The sequence below is a fragment of the Dipteris shenzhenensis genome, chromosome 13, assembly GCF_047967505.1.
Source record: "Dipteris shenzhenensis isolate YYH24624 ecotype China chromosome 13, Dip_SZ_1.0, whole genome shotgun sequence".
In the NCBI taxonomy this organism is placed as follows: domain Eukaryota; kingdom Viridiplantae; phylum Streptophyta; class Polypodiopsida; order Gleicheniales; family Dipteridaceae; genus Dipteris; species Dipteris shenzhenensis.
The window spans coordinates 15,648,904-15,674,007 of record NC_141608.1 but is presented as its reverse complement, the minus strand read 5'-3'; the positions used below and the strand labels follow the sequence as shown (position 1 = coordinate 15,674,007).

The 25,104-nt window shown below is 46.4% G+C and overlaps 1 protein-coding gene and 1 pseudogene across 8 annotated transcripts in view; one reads left to right on the top strand and one right to left on the bottom strand.

Annotated features, from left to right (window-relative positions):
- Positions 1-601: 601 nt before the first annotated feature.
- The window catches only part of LOC147895082 (serine/threonine protein phosphatase 2A 55 kDa regulatory subunit B beta isoform-like), a 64,537-nt gene continuing 40,034 nt past the window's right edge, over positions 602-25,104 (top strand). For 2 of the 8 annotated variants that reach the window (XM_087383854.1, XM_087383849.1), the window contains exons 1-6: positions 602-1,917; positions 19,889-19,992; positions 20,217-20,312; positions 20,423-20,542; positions 20,922-21,137; positions 21,485-21,576. In XM_087383854.1, coding sequence (XP_087239980.1) covers positions 1,815-1,917; positions 19,889-19,992; positions 20,217-20,312; positions 20,423-20,542; positions 20,922-21,137; positions 21,485-21,576 — 731 coding nt within the window. In that variant the 5' untranslated portion in view covers positions 602-1,814. Of the gene's footprint in view, positions 1,918-19,888; positions 19,993-20,216; positions 20,313-20,422; positions 20,543-20,921; positions 21,141-21,484; positions 21,577-25,104 lie in introns of all 8 variants that reach the window. The other 6 variants (XM_087383846.1, XM_087383845.1, XM_087383851.1 and 3 more) reach the window with 6 other exon arrangements.
- On the bottom strand, positions 5,546-17,255 carry LOC147895083 (uncharacterized; annotated as a pseudogene).

Below are 25,104 nucleotides of genomic sequence, written 5' to 3'. Positions count from 1 at the left end.
TGGAAACACTAACACACAAAAAATATGTCTGACACCTAGACATGGAACTGTTGTCCTAGTTTGGCCCAATATGAGGGACGGGTGTGGAAACATTGACACACAAAAACTATGCCTAGCTCTATGGTGGATTGACAAAATTTTGCGCCATCATTCTTCGAACCGATGCCACCTCATTCGAGAGTTCTACCTCACGCATTACACCAAATCAAGAATTGATGATGCTTACAATATAGAATAAAATATGGATGTGAACCATAGCACCCGGCGCGGCAGCCAAGTGGGAGGGAGGTGGAGTGCTCTCTCCATGGCGGGCCGGAGTGGTCCGACGAGAGAGAGGTGGCCAAGTGGGAGCTTCCGTGTTCTCACCGTGGTGGGAGGGCGAGTGGTCTTCTGAAACCGTCAAGAGGAGAGAGGCGACGCAATGCGGGAGGGGCAGGGGCAGGGAGGAAGGAAAGGTTCGGTGTAATACAAACCAAGGTACGGCAAGGTAAAAGGGGGTGTGTGTGTGTGTGTGTGTGTGAGGGGGGTGAACCAAAGCCCTTCTTCATCTTCGTTTGTTATGGTGAGGTGGGAGTGTTTTTGTGTGTGTGTGTGTGTGTGTGTGTGTGTGTGTGAGTGTGAGTGCAGGGGAAACTTGATAACCTCTTTCTTGTGAGAGCTTAATCTGCTGCTGTTTCTTCTTCTACTACTACTACCACTTCTTCTTCTTCTTCTTCTTCTTCTTCGTTTTCGTCATCTTCATATTCTTCTTCACCCTATCTCTGCAACACAAACCCTTCTTCTTCCCTGCTCCTTCTGCTTCTCCCTGCCAGATCGCGAGCTCCCCCTTTCCCCTCCGACGGACCTTCCAAGAGCCTCGGCGCACCAGAGCTCCCTTCCTCCTCCAAAAGCTCGCTCGTCGCACACACGCTGAGAGTCCGCAGCACCAGCTCTGCTCTTTCCTTCCCCGGAGATCGCCCCCCTCTCTCCAGAGCTCAGCTTTGCACACCTTTCGCTTCTTCGTCATCAGCATCCTCCATAGCCCTCGCCTGCAGACGGCCAGCATCTGGATTCTCCCTTCTGTGTCGCAAGACCGGAATCAGCCACGAGCTGCAACAGTCCTTGGAGGCAGAAGACGAAGGGCTCTCAATGGGGCTCTCTGTTGCAACGATTGATTGATCGACCAAAAGGCTAGGCTTTGAGAAATTCCATTCTGCACTTCTCGTCGTAGTTCGTCACGCACCCCTTCCGCCGCCTAGCTTTCTCGGTACGACTTCCGCGTCCTTTCTCAGCCCTACAATGCCAGGATTCTCGCGTCGGTATCCCCAAGGGATATTTTATCGATCTCCTTGCTCTCAACATCGCGTTTTCGGATCATAGGTTCGCGTGGTTTCTCCCAATTCTCTTCAATTTGTGTCTATCAGTCCTTCTTCATCAGGAGTTCCCGACGCTCTCGTGCTGGAGCTCGTAGTCTGTTCTTTATCTGAGGTATATCAAGGACAGCTCTTTGCCCTTTGCCATTCCGCGGGCTGTATTGGTTTTTCCACGTTCGTGTCGCCAGCGGGCGATGCTTGGCACGACACAGATCCTTTATGCGCTTTCCACCGAGCTAATGGCGTTCTTCGTGTTCCCTGCACCTTTGGTCTGCACGCAATTTCGGGCATCCTTGCAACCTCCAACCAACCAGCGGTCAGCCTAAATGAGAATACTATGCAGCCGTCATTGCAAATTGGAGTCTTCATGCGGAAGTAACGGGCTATCAAGGGCCTTTTGTTGGTGGAAGCTGAAGGAATTCGTGGGTGTGATAGTGCGATTGGCAGTGGAGGACAGCAGTAATGGTCCCTAGCGGTGGAGGAGGGGTGACTACACCGGCTGCTCTTGAATGGAAATTTTCTCAGGTTTTCGGGGAACGTGCTGCCGGCGAGGAGGTGCAAGAAGGTACGCTGATTCGAAGTTTGCTATCAGCGATCCTGCACTTTTACTTTCATGCTCTTCTTCAGGCTAGTTCTTCCGCTGGTTTAAGGTAGTCTAGACACAGAAATTTAGGTTTTAGGTTCCCTATCACTTTGCTTAATTCAGAAAGGCTGGCTTGAGTTTCAGGAATTTCGACACAGTTTTGCTAACCTATTCAAGACAAGGAGAAAATGTCACCTATTTTGCATGTTAAAGATGTTGTAGGCTTGAATTTAATTCTCTTTAGAAACGGTTGTCCTGCTCTTCCATTGCAAGTTAATTGTAGGCTTGTATAAACAGAGTTACAGTTTTGCTAACCCATTCGAGACAAGGAGAACATGTCAAAGATATTTTAGACAATTCTGTTTATAAATAGTTGTTGTGCTCAAGTTCGGCAAGCTTCAGGTTGTAGCTACAGTTACTGTTTTGCAGTTTTAATTGCCTGAGATTGAATAGTTCTGAGGGTATGGTATTGATGGCAAGGTAGCATGCCCAGTTCATGAATTGATGAAGTTCATTGTATCAGAAGTTAGTGAAATCTATAACTGAATCATCACTTTAAAGATGTTGGCTATCTTTTTGGAACTGCACAAACTATTATGATGTCTAAGATTTTATAGTATATAAAGCTTAGGTTTTTTGTACTTCTTGGTTTGTGACCAATTAAATGACCTAAGATTGCAGTCTAGACACACAGCAGCAGTTATATTTTCTAGCTTCCTCATGTTGTGTTAATTCTTTGCTGCCAGTTGCTTTTTAAATTACGGTATCTGTTTGTATTTTCCCTAGAGAGGATGCAGATAGTACCGCTTCGCATGCCTTGCAGAGATGATGATGCCAGCCATCTCAAATTTTTGGCATGTTAACCAGTTGTTCTGGTATGGTCCTTAGGATTGGAATGGGGCAAGAAGCTGTTACTTATGTGTGGATTCATAATACATATTTTGAGACTTGCAATCAAAGCTGTGCACTTTGCATACGTGGACACCTTGGCAAGGAGAGTATGTACATTGCAAAGAATATGGGATGGTTTCTGAGATGGCAGCATTGGAAACCCACTCTTTTGAGGATAAACTGGGAGGATGAGTACGATCTTAAGCTGACTTAAAATACAACATTATTTGAATACTTGTTCGTTCAATGTTACTAGATCATACCTTTTGAAATCTAGTACTGAAGCAGGATTGCAGCTCAGGGATGGGGCTCAAAAGTAAGTTTTGGCCAGAACAAGGTTGTTTAATGTACTATTCACAAATCACATGCACATATCACCCAAATGCATATGAATTGCAAGGGGGCTTTAACCACTTTGGATTGCTATGTGTTACCGGCTGTCTTGATGCTGATGAGATACAATTTGCCCTGCCAGAATTACAGACTTTTTGATGAACGGGCATTCTTTATGCCATAGGAGCTGACTGTAATCCTGCTTCTGGCAGACTTACCAGGAGTAGACAATCTACCTTCAACAATCTTGTGAGGCATCCATGACAAGAAATGCTTCGTGAACATAAGAGTTGTGAAGTGCTATTCACAAATCGCATGTACATATCACCCAAATGTATATGAATTGCAAGGGGGCTTTAACCACTTTGGATTGCTATGTGTACGGGCTGTCTTGATGCTGATGAGATCTTGATGAAGGAGCATTCTTTATGCCATAAGAGCTGACTGTAATCCTGCGTCTGGCAGACTTACCAGCAGTAGACAATCTACCTTCAACAATCTTGTGAGGCATCCATGACAAGAAATGCTTCGTGAACATAAGAGTTGTGAAGTGCCAGTGAACATTCCCCTTTGTTTTGGGTGCCTGTGTGGCTAGAGAGTTTCACAAGAGAGAGTAGCCGACAGGCAGTCACCAGTTCATCAATTGCCGATGTTTATTGATGAAGAACTCATTTGGGGCTCATAAATCATGTGCATTTGCTTGGTGTGCTACTCTTTGGGTAGGTTCCTCTTCAGATGTCCATAGAGAGGATAATCCAAACTGTGATGAGTATCTTTATGATCACTGGGTTACAGATCGAGCCAAGTGGCATGAGGGCATCTACTAACATTAAAATGGGCGAAGACTAGCAGGAGTTGATGCATTGAAGCAGAATTCGTCGCAGATAGCTGATCTTGTATGATTTTCAAATCATAATACAATAAGTTCTATTTCTTGGGGAAAAGATATATACGGGTCATCAGTGCCAATGTATCATGCTTGCTGAACATGCAGTGAACGTGCTACTTTATTTGCACTCTGTTCTTTGAAGAGTAAATTTATCACCTATTTTATAGCTCCTAATCATTGGGAGGAAAGAGGTTTATAAAGGGGTCTGGGGTCTATGCAGGTTTCTTTCCCCTCTTGTGGTTCTACATGATTTTCATCATTGTGAAATACATCGAGGACCAATTCATCACTTCCTATTCCTCATTTTCCTTCTCTTTCAGCTCCCCTCTCCCTTTCTTAAACAGCCTTATCTTCATGTTTGCAGCCTGGCCATCATTGTATGGCATAAGAGATTTCACATTCTCTGAAACCAGACAATATTCTCGGGCGCTGATGACAATTGGCTTTGAGACTTTTGCATTCTGTGATTGTCCGAAGGGCAATGAAGAGATCAAAGATAGGTTGCGATAGAGACGATACTGACTGGGAGGACATACAGGTACGGAAGCCTGAAATCCATCAAATGAAGTTGCTCTCATGCAATTTAAGATATTTGTGGCATGAGCTAAGAAACAGTGACAGAAAATCATTTCATGGCTAGCTTGTCCTCTTGCTCCCATAGTGCATCCATGTTAGTTGCTGCTTTGAAGGATTTTGACCAACCATCTATTCTATGCTTGTGTAGTGCCCCTTGAAGTGGTAGGTGTTTGTGCCTCTTATGAAGGTAGATTTCACTGTTTGGTAGGCTTAGCTGAGACTGATTGAAGGAGTTATGAATGAGGGCTGTCCATTGTCTTCCCCTTGAAAATCACATTCTTGGCAACAGTTTTTTTTGAGGCAACATTGTACAGCCTATAGCGCATGGTTTCCCTACTCTTTTCCCCAAATATTAATCCGACTTTTCTTTTTCATCAAGTTTTATTATAAAAGGTGGAAGAATAGAAACACCCCGAAATAATCTACTCCTAGCTTCCTTCACCCAATTTTGGGCGCCGATGATGTGGCCGGGGGTCATAGTAGCTACTCCCTGCTATGCATGATGGAGTTTGTGGTTTTGTCATGAGGTTAAAAGTGCACTATTTGTTTTGTTTGTTTGGGCCTTCATCTAGATATTTGTGTTATGAGCAGACATGGAAGTTTCACCTTGTAGTAAACAGACACGGAGGTGCTTGTTGTAGCTAACACTCCTGCAGGGAGAATATTGTAAAGAAATGCAACACAGGAATCACACAGTTCTAAAACCAAATCACTCCTTTCCTTTTTGCACACACATGTAGGTAGAGATAAATAGACGAGTAGAAGAGCAAAACTACGTGTTATGGATTGCTCCAATGATGGACAAAGTCTGATACAAAAGTGTGCTCCATCTAGCAGATATGATACTGCGTGATGTGAACCCCTGGCATCTTCAGAGCTGGCCTCTACCTCCCCCTGGCACTTCCACTCGTCTGCGTGCTCTTATGGAGCTTGAGTGGGCTGCTTAGATGCCACACCAGCAGACTTCCTTGCTGAAGCAGCCAATGGTGAGGCACTGCATACCTTCTCCATGACCTCCCTGCTGCTCTGGATGCAGCAAGTATGAGGCACAAGGTGACCTGATTTCTGGCCTTCCTGCTGCTCTGGATGCAGCACAAACAAAAGGTACGGAGTCATTCTCCAAGGCCCCCAATGGGGCCCTTTTATAGGGCTAAAGCCCCGCTGATGTGGCTGACCCCATGTAGGGTCAATCTGACCAGAATTACAGACCGGGATGACCCAGTCTGCAAAAGCCAATCAGTCTGCCACGTGGCAGACTCTGAGTGGCCGGACCAGCCTCCCTGTTGCAGTTATATCCATGTGGCAGATGCCTTCAGTCCCATCTAAACCTGCGCTGCCGACATGCTCTTCGGCTCCAGCAATCTGCTGCACATGCTGCAGCCATGCACCTGCTCTGGCCACGTGTGAATGCTGTTTCCGACCAGAAACAGGCCTCGGAATGTCCTGCAGCCCTACAGCTCCTGTACAGCTTTGAAGGGCCACTTATAGGCCTCCCCATCCAGTCGGCTGGTAGGAAGGTGGTCAGTTTGGTAGGGGATCAGTCCTTGTAAAAGGGAGCCATTGGGGCCTCCGTTGGCATCACTTGGAGCAGCCCTCAGACAAGCGATAGGAGCAGCAGGCAGCCTTACTTGTGCTTATACTCAGGAGGTGAAGGAGGCATAAAGAAGCTGTAGACTAAGGTCGAGGTGCTGCCCACCTAGGCTGGCTATCCGGACATCAAGGTGGAAGATAGAGTGTCTACATAAGCTCAGAGGAGCACGCAGGCTCAGAGATCTAGGGGTGCCAAGCAGATAGTAGGAGGACCTTTTGGTAAGATTGGAGGACCACGGTTTGGTGGGACTCCACATCTCCTTTTGTATTGTGTCGAGTTTGGGACTCTAGTGATCGGTCCTATGCCCTCCTTGATGCTTTTCTCCCTAGACTGGCTGACTAGTTTGTGCATCCTACAGATTGGGCTGACCCAGAGCAGCCAACTGTCAGGCCCCTATGACTGAGACATGTCAGTCCTGGTCCAGTCTGGCCCAATCTTGACCTGCCCTCCTGTCTGCTGACCTGCTTCTTTGCCTATAAATAGGTCCTTGGCATCCCTTTTTGGCTGTCTCATTTGCTGGTTTTGCTGCCCTCTTTAGGCTTGCACCAGCCCTGCATGAGCCTGTGGATGCTGCTGATATGGCAGCCTACATTGCTGCCCACATGGCTGTTGGAGTTATGTAGGTCACCTCTCCATCTGTGAGGCCCCAAATGAGGAGAGCATGGGGGATTTGACTATGATCTAGTAAGTCCCTCCAAAAGCACTTCCTCTATCCATGTGGTGAAAGCCTTGTCCTCAGCACATTAGTCTGACCAATCAATGCTTTCGTTCACCTTCACTTCCTTAAGCCTATTCTGTTAGAAGTTATGACCTTACCTGTGGACCCGGATATGAGGACATTGGGGTTAGATGACAAGAGATGTGTAGGTGCTATAAGGCGAAGGATATTGGTAAGTTGGATTCGGTGGATGCTACCATTGATATGGGTAATCATGTTGTCTCTTTCATCGCTCGCCATCACTACATTTTGGCTATTTTTCGCAAGAATCTCTTGAAGTATTTTGACACACGCTTTGCTTATAATTTCATCATGTTGAAGATGCTTTTTAAGCTGAAACCTCAATTGAGGCAGCTTCTTGTTTCCGCTGAGTGGGATGCATGGCGTGTACGGAACTCTGTAGGGGCACAAAGCCCTAAGTCCATTGTCTTGGATTACCTCTTTTGGGATGGTGCTCGCCTTTTGTTAGATATCAATGCTCCACTCTCGTGTAACTACGCGGGAACCAGCCAACTCTACTTGTAAGCCCCCCATATGAGGAGAAGGCATTTGAGTAGCTCGGTTATCCGGTAGGTCCTGGTTTGGACAGCAGATGGGGGCCATGTGTGGCTTGATGGCTGGACGGCTTTAGATAGAGTTGGCACACCGCCAACTAGGCTACATGCAAGTGCGGGAAGGCATCCCTTGACTGACCGCACTGAGGGTAGACGGAGCATTTTTCGGGGCAGCCTACTCTCGGGTTGCGAGGCCCGTTTGGAGCCTCAGATGATCTCGGATGGCTCTGGGCCGAACGGTGACTGTAGGTTAGTTGCTCTGTTTTGCGCACCGGTTCTATCGTATGGTCGATGGCCTATTTTGGGACTGACCATTTTGGGCGGACTGGGTCGGTCACCCGATTGAGCCTAACCGACTACGACTGGTGGCTATATAAGAGCAAGCCCGTGAAGCCCATTTCATCACTGGCTACAGCAACCCTGATTTCCTTAGCATCCAGCTTCCGTCTTCTACTGTTTCCAACACGCCATTGAAGCTTCTTTCACAGGAGCGCACGGTTGGGAGGCAGCGCCGTCTATTGTATTAGTTCTACAGTAATCAAATTTTTGATTCTCCATACTATCTTGTTTTCTCGCTTGCGTACGAGATCCTGTTATCTGTTGAGCACAGACGTCGTATTATTTTCTTACATGGTATTAGAGCCTGGACTCTAGCAAGAAGATTTGGTAGTGTGTTTCTGTTTTTGGGCAGATTGTGAGAGATGGCCCAGCCCGCAAGACTGCGAATCTCACCGTTCGGCGAAAGCGGAAAGTTGGACGGCTCTAACTATCCACTCTGGAAGTTCAAGATGAAGACCATCCTAAGCGCATACGAGCTTTGGGACACTGCTACTGGGGTGGATGTGAGGCCGGTTGCGAGACCAGATCCAGCCAATGTAGGACAACAGATAGTACCAATTGCGGATGAGATTTTCGCGTGGACAAGAAGAAATGCAGATGTGCTGTGTTCTATTGTCTGCAGAGTTAGTGATTCTGTCATTGCGTTAATTCAACATGTCACCACAGCGGAGGAGGCATGGACGGTTTTGAAAAATCAGTACGAGATCACGAATTAGACGCGGATTCAGAATCCAGAGACTCAACTCGCGAACGAGAAGTTGTCTGAGTCTGAAGTGGCAGAGAAGTTCATCACCAGGGTGAAGAATTTGCGCGATTAGATGACTGCGATTGGCATCACCATCACCAGCAAGAATCTAGCACGAAGGTGCATACGGATTCTCCCACCAAAGTACGACGGTCTTGTTACGGTGCTGAATACGCAGAACAGAAATTTGTCTCTCAACTTTGAGGATTTCAACGCGATGCTTTTGGAGGAGATGCGTCAAAAGATGAGGACTGTTGAAGATTCGGCTTTTTGGACCGGATCAAAGAAAGGTAAGGGTAAGGACTCTGGGAACCCATCTTTTTCTAATGATAAAAAGAGAAAGAAGAAGATCAAGTGCTTCTATTGCAACAAGGCAGGGCACAAGCAGAATGAGTGCCGCAAGAAGATGGCAGATGAGAAGAACGTAGTAAAGAAAGAGTCCAGCAACAGCGCGCAAGCAGTACCAATAGAGTTGTTCGTCGCAATTGAGGAGATTTGCACGGAGGTAGTTCATGTACCTGCGGATGAACCTTGGATCATTGACAGTGGTGCATCGCGCCACATGACCAGTCGGGAGGATTGGTATACCTCTTTACAGTCGGTAGGGAATGACATCCTGGTAGCAGTCAGCAATGATGCAAAATGTCCAGCAAAGTTACGATTGGTCTAAAGTCAGATGGAGTTGTAAAACAGTTGTCCGATGTTCTTTATGTGTAAGATATCAAGAGGAACTTGTTGTCCGTTTCTGCGATCACGGATCGGGACCTTAAAGTTCAATTCGATAAGAATGGTGTACAGATTCTGGATCTTCAAGGGAAGGTCGTTGGTAAAGGTACACGGCGCAATAACATTTACGAACTCTCAGCTTTCAGTGCTCGAGCGGATGTGAAGAACACTAAGCTGTGGCATGAGAGGTTTGGTCATCTAAACCTTAGTTCTTTGAAGGAGATGCATAAAAGTGGAATGATTGCAGACCTACCAGAAATTTCAGATCTGTCCAATGTATGTGAAGCTTGCATGATGGGCAAGCAGCATCGGCATCCCTTTCCTAAAGAGGCCAGCAAGGCAAAGGCTCCTCTAGAGCTCGTTTACACGGACCTCTGCAGAAAGATGGAGACGGAAGCTTTGGGTGGTTCCTACTACTTTATGACGTTGATCGACGACTACAGTAGAAGGATATGGATATACTTCCTGAAGACGAAAGACGAGGCTTTCAGTAGGTTCAAGGAATGGCATGTAATGGTCGAGAAAGAATCGGGGAGGAAGGTGAAGAAGTTGAGATCAGACGAAGGTGGAGAGTTCACATCGACTGAATTTGAAAGTTACTGCAAAAGTCACGGGATCAAGAGGTAGAAATCCCCGTCACATACATCACAGCAAAATGGAGTAGCAGAACGCAAGATGCGCAGCAAAATGGAGTAGCAGAACGCAAGATGCGCATCATCTGTGAAATGGACCAGAGAAGATTTGCCAAAGACTTTCTGGGTTGAAGCATGTAACACTGCAATTTACATCCTGAATCGTAGCTACACGAAGGCTGTGAACGGGATGACTCCACTGCAAGCCTTTTCTGGTAAGAAACCTTCAGTTGCACATTTCAGAGTTTTTGGATGTGACTGTTTTGTGCATGTCCCTGATGCTACTAGGACTAAATGGGAACCGAAGAGCTGGAAGTGTATTTTCTTGGGCTACAGTGAAGAGGCGAAGGGTTACCGTCTCTATAACCCTGTTATCAAGAAGGTAATTGTAAGTTGCGATGTGGTCTTCTCAGAACAGCCGCATCAATTGGAGGAGGATGCTTCCTTCCCAGACAACTAGGACCAGGATATCCATCCAGTACCGCCACCACCAACAGACCGAACTTTCTTAACGGTGCTTGAGAGAATTCAAGACAGAAGATGAAGAAGAGCCTGCAGAACCACAATGGCAACGGCCATTCTCGAAGTGGGTAAAGGAGCTTTTGGACGGCAGAGAACCTCCAGCCATTGAGGAGGAACCATCCGAACACCGTCGGTCCAAGAGATTAGAGGAGCAAAGAAGGGCGCAGGAACACTTGGTCAACTATGCTTTGATGATAGAAGTGATCCGTGCGGATGAACCTAAGTGTCTTGAAGAGGCACAGGGCGATGATAGGTGGATGGAGGCTATGTAGTCGGAGTATGGCTCCATAATGAAGAACAACACTTGTGACCTTGTGGATCGACCACCAAAACGCAAGGTAATCGGAACCAAGTGGGTGTACAAGATCAAGTATAAGTCCGACGGCACGTTGGATAAGTGCAAGGCTCGGTTCGTGGCAAAAGGATTTGCACAGGTACATGGTTTTGATTATCAAGATACTTTTGCTCCCACAGCTCGACTAACCACAATTTGCAGTGTTTTGGCTTTAGCTGTCCAGGGAAGTTGGCCCGTGTTTCAGATGGATGTGAAATTCGTCTTTCTGAATGGAGATCTCAAGGAGGAGGTATACGTGCAACAACCACCAAGTTTTGAGATCCCCGGTTCAGAAGGTAAAGTGTGCAAACTGAAGAAGGCACTTTATGGGCTGAAACAGGTCCCACGAGCGTGGTACGAGCGAATTGATTCCTATTTTTTGCAAAACGGGTTCAGGAGGAGCCCATTTGATGCAAATTTGTATATCTTCAGAGGAGACATGTGTATGATCGTGGTCCTTTATGTGGACGACCTTGTCATAACAGGGAACCATGAAGAGGAGATCTCGTAGACGAAGCATTTGTTAGGAAGAGAGTTTGAAATGACAGACCTCGGACTGATGCATTTCTGCTTGGGGATTGAAGTTTGGCAGGAGCCGAAACAGATCTTCATTTCACAGCTGAAGTATGCTGGAGAGATACTGAAGGCATTTGGCATGGCTGAGTGCAAGACAGTTGGTACCCCTATGGAGGTTGACGCGAAGCTCTCAAACGAGGATTCATCACCACTGGTGGACGAAGCGATGTACATAAGGCTTGTGAGCAGCTTGATTTACATGTGCAACACACGGTCGGACATCAGTTTTGTGACTGGTGTACTAAGCAAGTTTTTCAATAAGCCCCGGGAGAACCATTGGAGGGCAGGGATGCGGGTGCTGAAATACATCAAAGGCACACTTGATTATGGCATCACCTATACCAAGGGCAACATCTTGACCGGATTCTGTGACTTGGATTGGGTAGGAGACGTGGACAGCAGAAGATCAGTGACAGGGTACTGTTTCTCACTTGAATCTGGAGTTGTGTCATGGGTCAGCAAGAAGCAACCCACAGTTGCTCTTTCTTCTACCGAGGTCGAGTACAAATTTGCATGCTTTGCTTCTTGCAAGGCAGTGTGATTGAGGAGGATTTTGGGGGATATGGGTACAGTACAGAACAAGCTTACGCAGTTATCATGTGACAATTAGAGTTGCATGGCGATTGCAAAGAATCCGGTGTTCCACGCTCGCACAAAACACTTTGAGATTCAATATCACTTTGTACATGAGCTCATCATGGATGGAGAGGTCGACTTGGTGTACTGTCCGACTACAGAGAATGTTGCGGACATCTTCACGAAGGCTCTTGGAAGAGACTTGCTGGAGAGGCATCTTCATCGACTTGGCATTGGGCCGAAAAAGTAAGTTCACTTGCGGGTGGACATTGAGGGGGGTGTTAGATATCAATGCTTCACTCTCATGTAACTACGCGGGAACCAGCTAACTCTACTTGTAAGCCCCCCATATGAGGAGAAGGCATTTGAGTAGCTCGGTTATCCGGTAGGTCCTGGTTTGGACACCAGATGGGGGCCATGTGTGGCCTGATGGCTGGACGGCTTCAGATAGAGTTGGCACACCGCCAACTAGGCTACATGCAAGTGCGAGAAGGCATCCCTTGACTGACCGCACTGAGGGTAGACGGAGCATTTTTCGGAGCAGCCCACTCTTGGGTTGCGGGGTCCGTTTGGAGCCTTAGATGATCTCGGATGGCTCTGGGCCGAATGGTGTCCGTAGGTCAGTTGCTCTGTTTTGCGCACCGGTTCTATCGTATGGTTGGTGACCTATTTCGGGACCGATCCCCAGTCGATGGTTTTGGGCGGATTGGGTCTGTCACCCAATTGAGCCTAACCGACTACGACTGGTGGCTATATAAGAGCAAGCCTGTGAAGCCCATTTCATCACTGGCTACAGCAACCCTGATTTCCTTAGCATCCAACTTCTGTCTTCTACTGTATCCAGCACGCCATCGAAGCTTCTTTCACAGGAGCGCACGGCTGGGGGGCAGCGCCATCTATAGTATCAGTTCTACAGTAATCAAATTTTTGATTCTTTATACTATCTTGTTTTCTCTCTTGCGTACGAGATCTTGTTATCTGTTGAGCACAGACGTTGTATTATTTTCTTACACCTTTTGTTGGGGAGGGGTATTAGGTGCCACATTTGCTGGCCGGATCTCATTCCCATTTACATAGTCCCACAAATTACGGGAAATCAGAATATTGGGTACCATAAAACTCCAGAGGGAGTAGTTGGTACCATCCAGCTTATCCTCTTGTGAGAGACCACTGAACTGGAAATCATTCTGATTTTGCTGGGCCATGTCTGAGAAAGAAAATACAGCAAATGCAAATCTGAATTCCCTTGCTGGGAATGGAGTGTATAATTCCCAAAAAATACAGCCAAACACTACGATGGATGATTGGCCTCTGACGTCACGCTGCCTAGTCGAGCTCGGTTGTCGGGGGCGGCGGGTGGCCCTATGTTGAAGAACGAGAGCAACGGTGACCTCGGTAGGGCGGACTGAGAGCATAGAAGGGATGTCATGGACCCGAATGTGTGAGTCTGTCCGCTGGTGCAGCTGTCGTGGCTCTGGCTCTCGTTCACGTCCGCGTCGTCGGCTAGACTGAGGAGAGGTATCCTGTGACTGGAAGAAATCAGTGATGGGTCGATGAGTGTCCTCACGCTGTGTGGGCTGCGCATGCTGTCGTGCTCGGAGAGATGCATCTCGGTGGCAGGTCATCTCATGTAAGAAAGCGGCTAGGCATCGCTAGTCCGGGAACTGCAACATGCGTGTGAGGGGGCCGAATCCATCGCGGAATAAGCAGTGGTACCAGCCTCGGATGGCATAATAGATAGGGCATCTGAAAGCAAAGTGCTCCGACTTGATCTCCTACAGGTCGCAAAGTGGGCAGATGCGCCCCTCTCGTGGGATACCCTTTGCGCGTCCACTCTCGATCCGTAATTGGTGACGAAACCCTAAATTGGTCGAGTGAAATCGGGGAACTGCAACATGCGTGTGAGGGGGCCGAATCCGTTGCAGAATAGGCAGTGGTACTGGCCTCGGATGGCATAATAGATAGGGCATCTGAAAGCAAAGTGCTCCTCCGACTCGATCTCCTACAGGTCGCAAAGTGGGCAGATGCGCCCCTCTCGTGGGATACCCTTTGCGCGTCCACTCTCGATCCGTAATTGGTGACGAAACCCTAAATTGGTCGAGTGAAATCCGGAGCGCATGCGGTAGATGAATCTGTGTATAGCCCGGGGGCGTGATGAAACCCTCCTGTGAGATCTGGAGGTAGTGTCGGCGATAGCAATCGAGCTTCACAAGAAGCTCGGGATGAAGAAACTAAGTCCTCTAGGTGTGAAACTGGAGCCGGTCCTCTTGGATGTTCTGGTTGACCTCCTGGTCAGTGGGGGAGAAAGGGGATGGTGGAGCGTCGAGGCTATACTGAAAAGGAGGCAACCGGTCCATATCGAGGCCCAGTCGGGTGAACCAGCTGGAAAGGCATCTATACCAACATCGCTGGTCCCCATAAGCGGATAAGGCCATAGAGGAGGATAAGGCTAGCCAGGGTAGGCGGAGGCGACCGTCGAAAGAGGAGCTGAAGTCCCTGACCCTGTGTAGATAAGTTATAGCCTGGAAGGCCGCATCAAGCTGTACTGGTGAGGCGCCGAATTTTGCTAAGATGATCTGATGAGGTACCGATGGTTTGTTGCGGATCATCCGAGCAAACATCAGTATGTGTAGGCGCTCGACGCGTGCCCACTCTGTGTCTGAAAGGTCGGCCCCTCACCATGGGCTGCTGTACATGCCCGCTGGGCGGACCAAGGAATCAAAAAGAAGAGACTTGGTCCGCGGGTCCTGAAAGTGAGAGTGGTAGCATTGTCGCTCGAGTCTGGCAAGAGCGGCATAGCCTCGGCTGATCTTGGCCTGCATGGCCGGGCGCATCGTGAAGATCGGACCTGAGAATACAACGCCCAGGTATGTATAGGAGTCGACTATCTCAACAGGGTCGTCGGTGAAGACGAACTGCTCTCGGTGCATAGCGGGTCGGGAGGTGTTGAAGATCATTACCTGGGTTTTCCCAAGGTTGACCTTCAAGTCATGGTTTTCCCAAGGTTGACCTTCAAGTCATGGGTATCACAGAAGATCTGAAGTCCATCCAGGTGTCGCTGAAGACTAGTAGCAGAGGAGGATAGTAGTACTACATCGTCTGCGTATAAGAGAATCTGGATGACAGCCTCCGCAAGAGAGCAGCCTGCACCTCCAAGTGTCCTGATGGTGGTCTCGAGCTCGTCGATGTAGAGGCCAAATAGAGTCGGTGACAAGGGACATCCTTGTTTGATCCCTATAGTGCTCGTGATCTCTGTGGTCCAGCTGGTACCAATCCTAACCCGGCCCGTCACCCTCTCATAGAGAGCTACTACCGCCCATATAACCTCCGAGTGGTAACCTAACTCCTACAAGCGTCTGACAAGGCGGGGACGAGGAACGGTGTCGAATGCCTTGCGGAAATCCACAAAGCAACAGTATACCCTCTGTCTCCTGTGTCTGGCCTCCTCAATGATCCCTTGAAGTGTAAAAATGTGATCGTAAGTCGAGTGATCCGTCCTAAAACTGGCCTGTCCAGATGCCCTGAGGCCTCGTATCTCTGCGCGAGTGTTGACCTCACCATCAATCACTGATGCATAGATCTTGGACATAACATGTCCAATCATGATGGTCCTGTAATTCCCTGGATCCATGGGATCTCTTGCTTTGTGGATGGGTGTGATAGTGTTCAGGGTCTAGGCTCTTGTGGATGGGTGTGATAGTGTTCAGGGTCCAAGCTCTTGGGAATCCGTGGCAGACAGCTTCATTGAACAACGTTGCCAGGATGGGGGCTAGAGTTTTGATACCATAGGCGACAAACTCTGTGCATAGGCCCTCATGATCCTTGGCTCGGCCGTTGTGAAGCTTGAGCATTGCGTGGGTGACTCCCTGGGTTGTGAAAAGGGTGCAAGATGTGGGACGGGGGGTGGTGGAGAGGTCAGGAGGGGGCTGATCAGGGATATCATAGAGTGTGCGTGCGTAGGAGTGCCAGAGGGAAGTGTCTGTGAGGGGGGTAGGGGATCGGCGTTCTAGAAATTTCCTCCAGAAATCCTTGGAGTTGCTACTGAACATCCTGTTCAGCAGCGTATCCTCATTTTGGCGCAGGAAGGCTAGCTTCTTGCGACGGACTAGGCGGCGATATTCCCTGGTGAGGTGTGGGTCAGCCCTAGCATTTCGCTGGGTCGTGAGTCGGAGTGTGCGGCGTAAGGCTTTACATTCGTCATCATACCAGTTATTGCAAGGGGTGGAGCCAACGGGTGGGGGGCGGGTAGACCGAGTAGTGTAAGGAAAGATGTGGCGGGCTGCATTGTGGAGAGAGTGGGTGATCAGGGCGGCTCGGTGATCTAGAGAGGGTATGGTGTCTATGTGTTTGAGGAGAGAGGCTAGGTGGGCTGAGTAGTTAGGTGAGAGGTTATGATCAAAGTGTATATCGTGATAGGTGGTGTAGTGCGGAGTGTGGTTGGAAGGGGCTCGAGGCGTAAGGAGATGAAAGAAAAGGTAAGTGTGGTCGGCTCCTGGGGGTAAGGGTGCGGTACGGAAGTCAGTGATGTGTGAGGCTAAAGCAAGAGATCCCAAAAAGTAATCGACGACACTGGCTCCTCCGCCATGTGGGAAACATGTGAAACCAGAGGATGCGGGCCACCGATCTAGTCCATTGTAGATGACCAGATCATGTATACGTCCAAGATCCAAAAGAGCTTGCCCATATGCAGTAACAGGGGCTCGACTGTCGGTCGAGGAGCGGGGGAAGCCCGAGTCCTCTTTGTCCATCTCAGGTAATAGGACCGGATCTGAGTGGAAATCCAGGAGGGATGTTTGATGTGTGCCTGTCCTTGCGTTGAAATCCCCAACTAGGAGGACCTCTCCGCGTCTGGAAAACTCCACAATGTCTGGGTGGAGATCTAAGTAGGGGGATACCCCCGTATCCTTGCGTAGCACCCGTGCGAAGTGTGACGTCTCAGGGGGGAAGTAGCAGACTGCAATAAAAAGGTCGCGTGTGGAAGGGCGTCGTAAGTGGAGCCATAGGTAACGGGCGTGAACATCCCGTTTGACCACGGATATCAGACTAATGAGTGCTGAACGGAAGAGTACTGCAACTCCGCCTGAGCCTTGGACCCCCCCAGTATCTCTGGTCTCCTCACGGAATACTGACTCCCAGTTATAGCCACTGACCGAGGGGAGAGGAAGCTCGGGGCTCTAGTGTGTCTCTGTATAGAAAACTATGTCACGTCCAGTGTATGACTCTGAGAAATTCCCAGGGTCAGACCATAGGGTACTATTACAGTTCCGTATGGTGCATGCCAAGGGTACTGTGTGCTGAGTCTGAATCTCATAGACCATATCTCCCTATTTGGGGGGGGGAGCCTGCTACCGTGTCTTGACTACCTGGTGGGGCTCGGCGGCGGGGGCCAACTAGCAGGCGGCCATCTCGGACGACAGCCCACTTCCTCTCCTGACGGGCTGCATCTCGCTGCTGAAGTAGGGTGCGCCGCTCCTCTACCTGCATAGGTGTGAGATCCTCATCGATGAAAATGGTAGGGTGGTCCCGTAGTGTAGCGCGCTGAAAGCAATAGTTGCAATAGAAGAGTGTAGTACAACTTGAAGAGAGGGATAGGTTTTGTCTAAGTGACAAAACCTTATCCTTCACTAACCATAGTTAGTGAACTACCTGTGGTTAGGGGGAAAAACCTTTAAATGAGGGAAAAGTGCCCCTAACCTACTTATTACATTACATTGGTCACTGCTAAATTATAACAATAATTCTAACAGGGATGGATAGGATAATTGAGACCATTCAAAGTATAAATGCTTTGTATGCTTGGAGGAAGGAGGAGTTGAGGACATTGGCAATTTGGCAACTTGGCCTCCATTGCTATGCCACCTTCAAACCATTAAGGCTGACTCTCTTTTTTTCTATACACCTTGTACTTGTCTCGAGAGTCTCGAGTCCTATTTTGTATTGAGGCCATCAGGCCCGAAGCATGGCCTCCTCTTTTTGTACTTTGCATAATATATGCTTTCTGATTCATAGTATTCTACACTTCTATGCTTTATGCACATTGCAAATTTTGAGTATTCTAAGAGTGTCTTTAAGAGTCTAAAGCAGAAATGGAAAGTTTAGAGCTGCTAAAAGTGGTTTTCTTTTCATAATTGTATATTTTCATATGAATTGATGATGTGGCATTCCGATTCCCGTTCCCCCCGTGTCCCCTTCCCAAAACATTTCCGTTCCGGCACCTGAAATTTCGGAACGTTCCTGTTCCATGGGAGTCATTGACGGAGAAGATGATTATGATTTCTTTGCATTAGTCAAGATAAAGTCAAGGATAAGCCCAACAAGGGCAAGCCCAAGGTTGGCAAAGATTCAAAGGGTGAGAAGTCCTTCGGCGGTGGGAACAGGAAGAAAAAGAATTGTTTCTACTGTGACAAGCATGGACAGTATACAAAGGGTCGCACAAAGAAGGCGGCTAATGAGGAGGATGCTGGTGACTCAGTTTGGAGTTCAAAAGGAGGTGGTTCTCTTTTAGGATTGGAGGAATCATCTTTTGCTCCTAACTATTCCTCAAGGCTTAGGAGACTTCCCAAATTAACCACTGAACTAGGCAGCCATGGGACTGAACTGGGCCAACAACTCCTGCACGGTGATGGGGTTTATCAAGTGGGTCTTGTATGGCATCTAAAAAGATATTGTGTCAATTTTTGTGTTGTTTGCCATATTGTGATCATGGAAGCGGAGGCTATGCTTTGAGTGATCAGCGTCTTTAAGAACTGCATCAAAGCTTTTGTGATCCTCATACTAACATAGCAGGCCCTTCTCTTGCAATCAACAATTCCATACTACCCTTCAAAATTACAGGAGGAATACTGCATGTGCCAGTCAGTAACAAGCTTGCTCTCTTGCAAGGGAAGAGGGAGCTGTTCTAAATAACAACACCAAATAAAAGACTAAGTTACTTAGCAAGCAAAGCAACCCTCAATCACTGACCGTAAGTTACCCTCTAGGCTTCAAAAGGTAAGAATTCCTCTTTGGGTTAACCTTGAGCTTGAACCTTGAGCTTACTAGATATGAAATCGACAAAATCAGGAAATTCCCTCAGATACATATTACTTTTGGAGTAGTAGCACAACCAAATCAAACAAGGCAATACAAGATAGAAATTTGAAATCAAGTATATTCATGTAAAATGGCCCCACTTTCTTCTAGAAATAGATGGTTTAAGTGTAACAAAAGCTGAAATCCCAAAGATATAAAGACTACTGCGCAAATATAAATGAAAAAGGTCAGTTTTCTTTGTTACTTCTCTCCAAATACAATCATTGCAAAGAAGTAGGGCAATTACTTTGCTAATGAGACATAACAGCATCCTTTCTCAGCCATGCATCGACTCAAGCCATAATGCTCAGGAGACACGTAGTGCTTCTAGGAAGAAAAGGATATAGTTCAGATGACAGAACATGATGCTTTTGACAAAATGATGCTTGAATCCGAGAGGAAATTCTCTTCAGGGGGGAAGAGTAAAGCCATTGTTGCTCATTGTCTAGAAGTTCTCAATGCAGGGCACCACAAGGATTGCAATGATACATGATTATAAACCCTAGACAACTAAGTAAGCATGAGGAAGAATGCTAATTCATGGAATTAAGTCATTTGGAGGTCTTCCCATCTCTATGGTCTGATTTTGTTATTCTTGGCATCAGCACCAATTTCACTATGGATTCTTTGCAAAATTGTCCTGAAGAGAAAATCCAACAGCAGGACTTCTTTATTGCCTGATGTACAATAGATCAGTGCAGATTGAAATTACTATTATATATCATTTCTCCCTCTTTTCTCTCTTCTAGTTTCTCACTTTTTCACTTTTGTGCTTCCTTATCTTTGGTTTTCACCATCTCCTAATTAATCAAATTGAATATACTGAAGTCTTTGGAGGCTTATATAGAGTTTATAATCATTGGTAATTTTTGTTATGCAGTGGACATAATCTCTGCCATTGAGTTCGATAAGACTGGTGAGCATCTGGCAACAGGAGATAGAGGAGGTCGTGTTGTTCTCTTTGAGAGGACAGATGGAAAAGATGTAAGATGGAAATATGGTTTTGGGTTGCTATGAAACTTTTTTATGGATACATGTTTGTTTGCCATGGATGAACCTGAGCTTGGATATTAAGTTTTAATGGTTTTCCTAAGACTGCAGTTATACTCGCTGAAGGTGTGCTCTGTATTATTCCTTTTTCAGCGAAGAGACGAGCTGGTAGATTTTTCATTGTTGTTTATGAATCATTGCTTCTTGAAATTCTGCAGTTCCGGACTCGTAGGGACTTGGAAAGGACAGATGTGTCAACTTCCAAGCATCCAGAGTATCGATATATGACTGAATTCCAGAGTCATGAACCTGAGGTGTGACTTGGTTTTTGGGAGAAGTTGCATTTGCGTTATATTTGCATGCTCATAACCATCATTATTTGTCACTCCTGCAGTTACATTAACATGCTTGAGTGTTATTTCAGTTTGATTATTTGAAGAGTTTGGAGATAGAAGAGAAGATCAACAAAATTAGGTGGTGTGAAACTGCTAATGGTGCTCTATTTCTGCTGTCAACCAATGACAAAACCATTAAGTTATGGAAGGTACTTGTGTCTGCAGTTTTGAGCATCCTTCTTTCCTTTTACCTTTTTGGGGTGGTGCATGGATGCTTTATTTGAATTGAGTTCCAGTGCAGAGGAGGATCTAGGGGAGGGAAGGCCTGAATCTCTAGCATTGTATAAGTCTGTTTAGATCATGCTTGTGTGTAGCAACATGCAGTGATTCACTCATTGAAAGATGCATTGTACTTTATTGGCTGGTGACACGTGTTGAAAAGTCGTGCAAACAAGCTTGTGCTGCTCAATTGCTACCCAAAATGACCACGGTGTATCTAACATTGTTTCGAAAGACCTCGTCTTCACCCAAAGTCTATGTGAGTGGGAATTTGCACACTGTTATTAATAAGATTCACTTTCTTGGCAGGTTTTAGAGAAGAAGGTGAAGAAAGTATCAGAAATGAATGTCGATGTGCCAATCCGAATGAGCAATGGAACTATGATGAGTGGGAGCTCAGTGTTAAGCCCGAATTCCAACACAGCATGGGCTATGAATGGGAGTTCTTCCCAATGGGCTACTCCAACCTTAAATAGCGATTTTGCCTTTCCTTCAGATGGCATCCCGTCACTACACTTGCCCACGGTAGTCGTATTTACTCTAAGGCCTCTGAATGCACTGTGGATCGTGTTTGTGGGAACACCATACAATTTTCCTAGTATGATCTAAGTGCTGTGTGTTTTACTGAAGGGATAATACAATCAGTTGGAAAGTGATTTCAATGACATAGGTTCTCCTGTGCAATTCAGAATATTTGAGTTAGCTTTCAGGCTATGGGGAAGAAAGTGCATGCGCTGAGATTGTATAAAGCTTCATTCTTTTGTTTGGAAACGAATCCTAATGCAAGGGTGTGTGTTAAGTACATAGGAGCCTCTCATAAGAATTGCTTTTGCAGTCCTTATGTGGCTTACTGAACTGTATTCTGGTTGCAGGTTTGCAGTAATGAAATAACACATGTTGCCAGATGTAGAAGGATCTATGCCCATGCTCATGATTATCACATTAATTCCATCTCAAATAATAGGTAAGTAGAGAAGATTTCCTCAAATTTCTTGCAGTTGTAGTATGTACAGGTTTCTATAAGGTTTTCTTCCTCAACAATAATTAAACTAACGTGGGAAGTTCTTAATTTGGGCTCTTCGTTGTTGCTCTTTAGTACACTTTTATTGATGTTGAAACAAACATATTCCTTCTGCTTCATAGCTTCCGGGTATTAACCTTTTGAAAGAGAATTGTGGGGTCTGTATGACCACCACCTTAGTAATTCTATGTGACACAATCAGAACAATTTTTCTAATTTCTTTTTAATCTTCTAGGAGAATGGATACAATAAATGTTCCTGGATTCATATAGATATGTATGTGCTTTAAAAAGCCTGTTTGTCTGAGGGAATAAAATTTAGAAAAATGTGCGGCATGCTTTTCACTAGGAATCCAGCTGACTGTTTGCATATGTATTTTGATACAGTGGAGGCTGGAGCATGCAAGTAGTTCATCTAGTTAAGTAATTTTGGATTGTGCAAGCACCATCAAAATGTGAATCTGTTAATAGCAAGGGCCTCTAGATAGAGCATGCAGCAGAGGGAGAGAAACCACAGCAGGAGACATTCACCCATCTAGGATACATATCTGGCAGCACACCTGGCTGCAGACATATGAGGGATTTATTAACAGTTTGTACTGGCTATTGTCCACATTAGTGGAGATTTATATTCATGATCGTTTGACTGCACATCTCTCGAGATCTGTGAGGGTTATGGTTGCATTATTTCTGTACACACATCTTCTGTTGATATAATCCGTTAGTTATTGTAGTATTATTCTCTGTTGTGTGAGTAAGGCTTTAAAGCTTGCAACGTTTCTGAGGGTTTCCTAACATACAGCCCACAATTACAATCGTTTATTAAAAGGCTAGCTTTAGCGCTCATCTGGGTGACTGTGGCATTCTTTTCCTTTGTGTTGATCACCAAAAACTGCTTAACTATGACAACCTCTATCTTTTAATGACAAATCCAAATTGGGTCCTGTAGCATATCAAAACAAATGGCAAGACATGATTATTTATCATGTTTTTTGCACCATATAGTAAAGTTACATGCGTCAAAAAAAGCATTTTATGAAGTTATGGCTAATTTATCCACCAAGTTTAGAGCATTTTAGGCCATCATTCCTCAAGGGTGAGGATAGTAGGATAGCCCACTTAGGCATGGGGGTCTCCGAAAAGAAAAACACTACCAAGGTACACACAAGCTTCTTTTCGTGCGACGGGTGTTTTATGCTTATTACCCTCAATCTGGTGGTTATTGGATCTTTTTTTGGAGGGGTGGAGATTTTGGATCTTAGATCAATCTTGGTGGAATACTGAGTACCCGTTAATTCCACCCCCACAAGTTTTCAACTATGTTGGAAACCTACTTTTGTTGGTGGCCTTAGATACTTTCTAATCAACGCAGATGTGGTACGGATCATCCTTCCTTCTCAAAAGTGGTGAGACAAAAGTATAAGAGATGAAATCCTTCTCAATTGATTCTTCAACCTGCTGTGCTACTCTTCCCCCTCCCACCTTATAGAGATGATACGGAGGCAAATGATGAGGCATATCAACAAATATGTTGCAAAATGTAGTAGACTACATGCTACATGTCAACATGATGGGAGGTATTGCCAGTATATGGCTTGGACAACTGTAATGCATGTAGACTTTTTGTTTCTAGAGTTGTTTGGCCCATTGTCTTCTGTAAACTACTCGGTGCTTTCTATCAATTCAGACAACGGATTTTGCAGAGGCGTTTGAATGAAATGATTGTGAGTTGCTAAACACATATACTTGAACTTAAGAGATTGCAATTAAGCTTATACAGCTTAAACAGAAAAGTGACATCATTGGAAATTGCAATATGATTGAGGGGCCAAGACGGTCCCCCCCTTATCCAGGCTCACTTTATTCTTGAAAATGGAGATACAAGACCAAGGTGCAATGCACCTTCCAAACTGATGAACTCAGTGAAAGCCTAGGACCTAGATACAAGACTCAAGAGCATATGTACAAGGTAGACAACAAAAAGGAGGACTCCAAGCTCAGGTTTCAACTCTTGGCTTGCCCAATCCACAAGGAAGAAGCTTGCAACAATCACCACTTACATCCAACATTAGAGGCAAGCACTAGTTTCTAGAAAGATAGTAGAAACAACATGAAATAGTGCTGTAAATGAGATAAACTTGACGATAGAGACTCCCTTCGTGACTTGACCCTTTTGTAGATGAAGTCCTTGATGCCTCTGAAGCTATACCTTGGGTGAGGAGAGTGTGGAAATGGGGCTGGAATGAAAACAACTTAGGAAAAACAGCCTGTAGGCTAGAGAGAGAAAGATTTTATGGAGTGAGAGCTGTAGAGAGAGAGAGCCAATGCTGATCCCAAGGGAGGGGATGTAAGAGAGGAGCTGCTGCTGTTCCAGAGGTGCACAAAAAGGCAGATTTCTGCAAGGGGAATGGGCTGGAACTTAGAGAGAGAAATTTTGCAGTAGAGAGAGAGACTGCAGCAGGAGAGAGAAAGGGGCTGTGGCTGCTCCAGGCTAGGAGAAGGAGAGAGGATGCTGCTGCTGTTCCAGAAGAGCTGAGAGGGGGAAGATTTCTGGAGAGGAGGGGCTGGAACTGGAGAGAGAGAATGTGCTGTTGTAGAGAGAGAAAGTGCTGTTGAGGTGAGAGAATGGCCTGGGGAGAAGCTGGTTGCACCCAAGGAGCTGGAGAGGTTCTGTTGCATCAACCAAAAGGAGGGAGAAGAAAAGTGACGAATTTTTCATGTAGGGAATGAAGGGGAGAGGCCTTCTTTTATAGGCTTAGGCCCCCCCCCCCCGGCTTAGAGTGGAAGGTGGACACTTGTCCCAGATTTTTGGTGGGCTGCAGTCCCAAAGAGGACAGCCCACAACCTGCCTCAAATCTACCAGATTTGGGGCCAGACACTTGGCTTGCATGCCCTGCCACTTGCCATGCATTGTGCCACATGTGTGGGACAGGTGGACTGACCTGCGAGCTCAGATTCCATGTGGCAGTCTGCCACGTGTGACTCCCAAAAACCCTAAAATTTCATAGTTGTCAAAATTCAATTCTGATCGCACCCACGGTTCCTAACAGAGTGGACTATCTATTGACGTACTCTAAGGTCGTAATTGAGCCATACTGAGCTCATTTGTTTGTCGTCTTATCTTGTATCTCCATTACTCTTGGCATGCTGCCAGGCCCACACCCAAAGCTCAGGGAACATTCTCTTGAATGGTTCCTAGGTCAGTATGCAATCTGTGCATTTGATTGGTCCCATGTTTGGGTACTTAGGTGGGGCGTGGTTTCCAGATGTCCCTCTCAAAGAGAGGCCATCACTCTTGTGGGTCACTAATGCCCATAACCCCAAGCAAGGGGGTCCACCCTCAAATGCTAGACCTAGTCCCCATTGTCCGTAACTGAAAAGTAGGAAAACATTTCATTTCTTAATAAGCATACTATTGAAAAACAAAAAGAAATAGTACCAAGCAAGTGGATACATGTTGAAGTAGGATGAC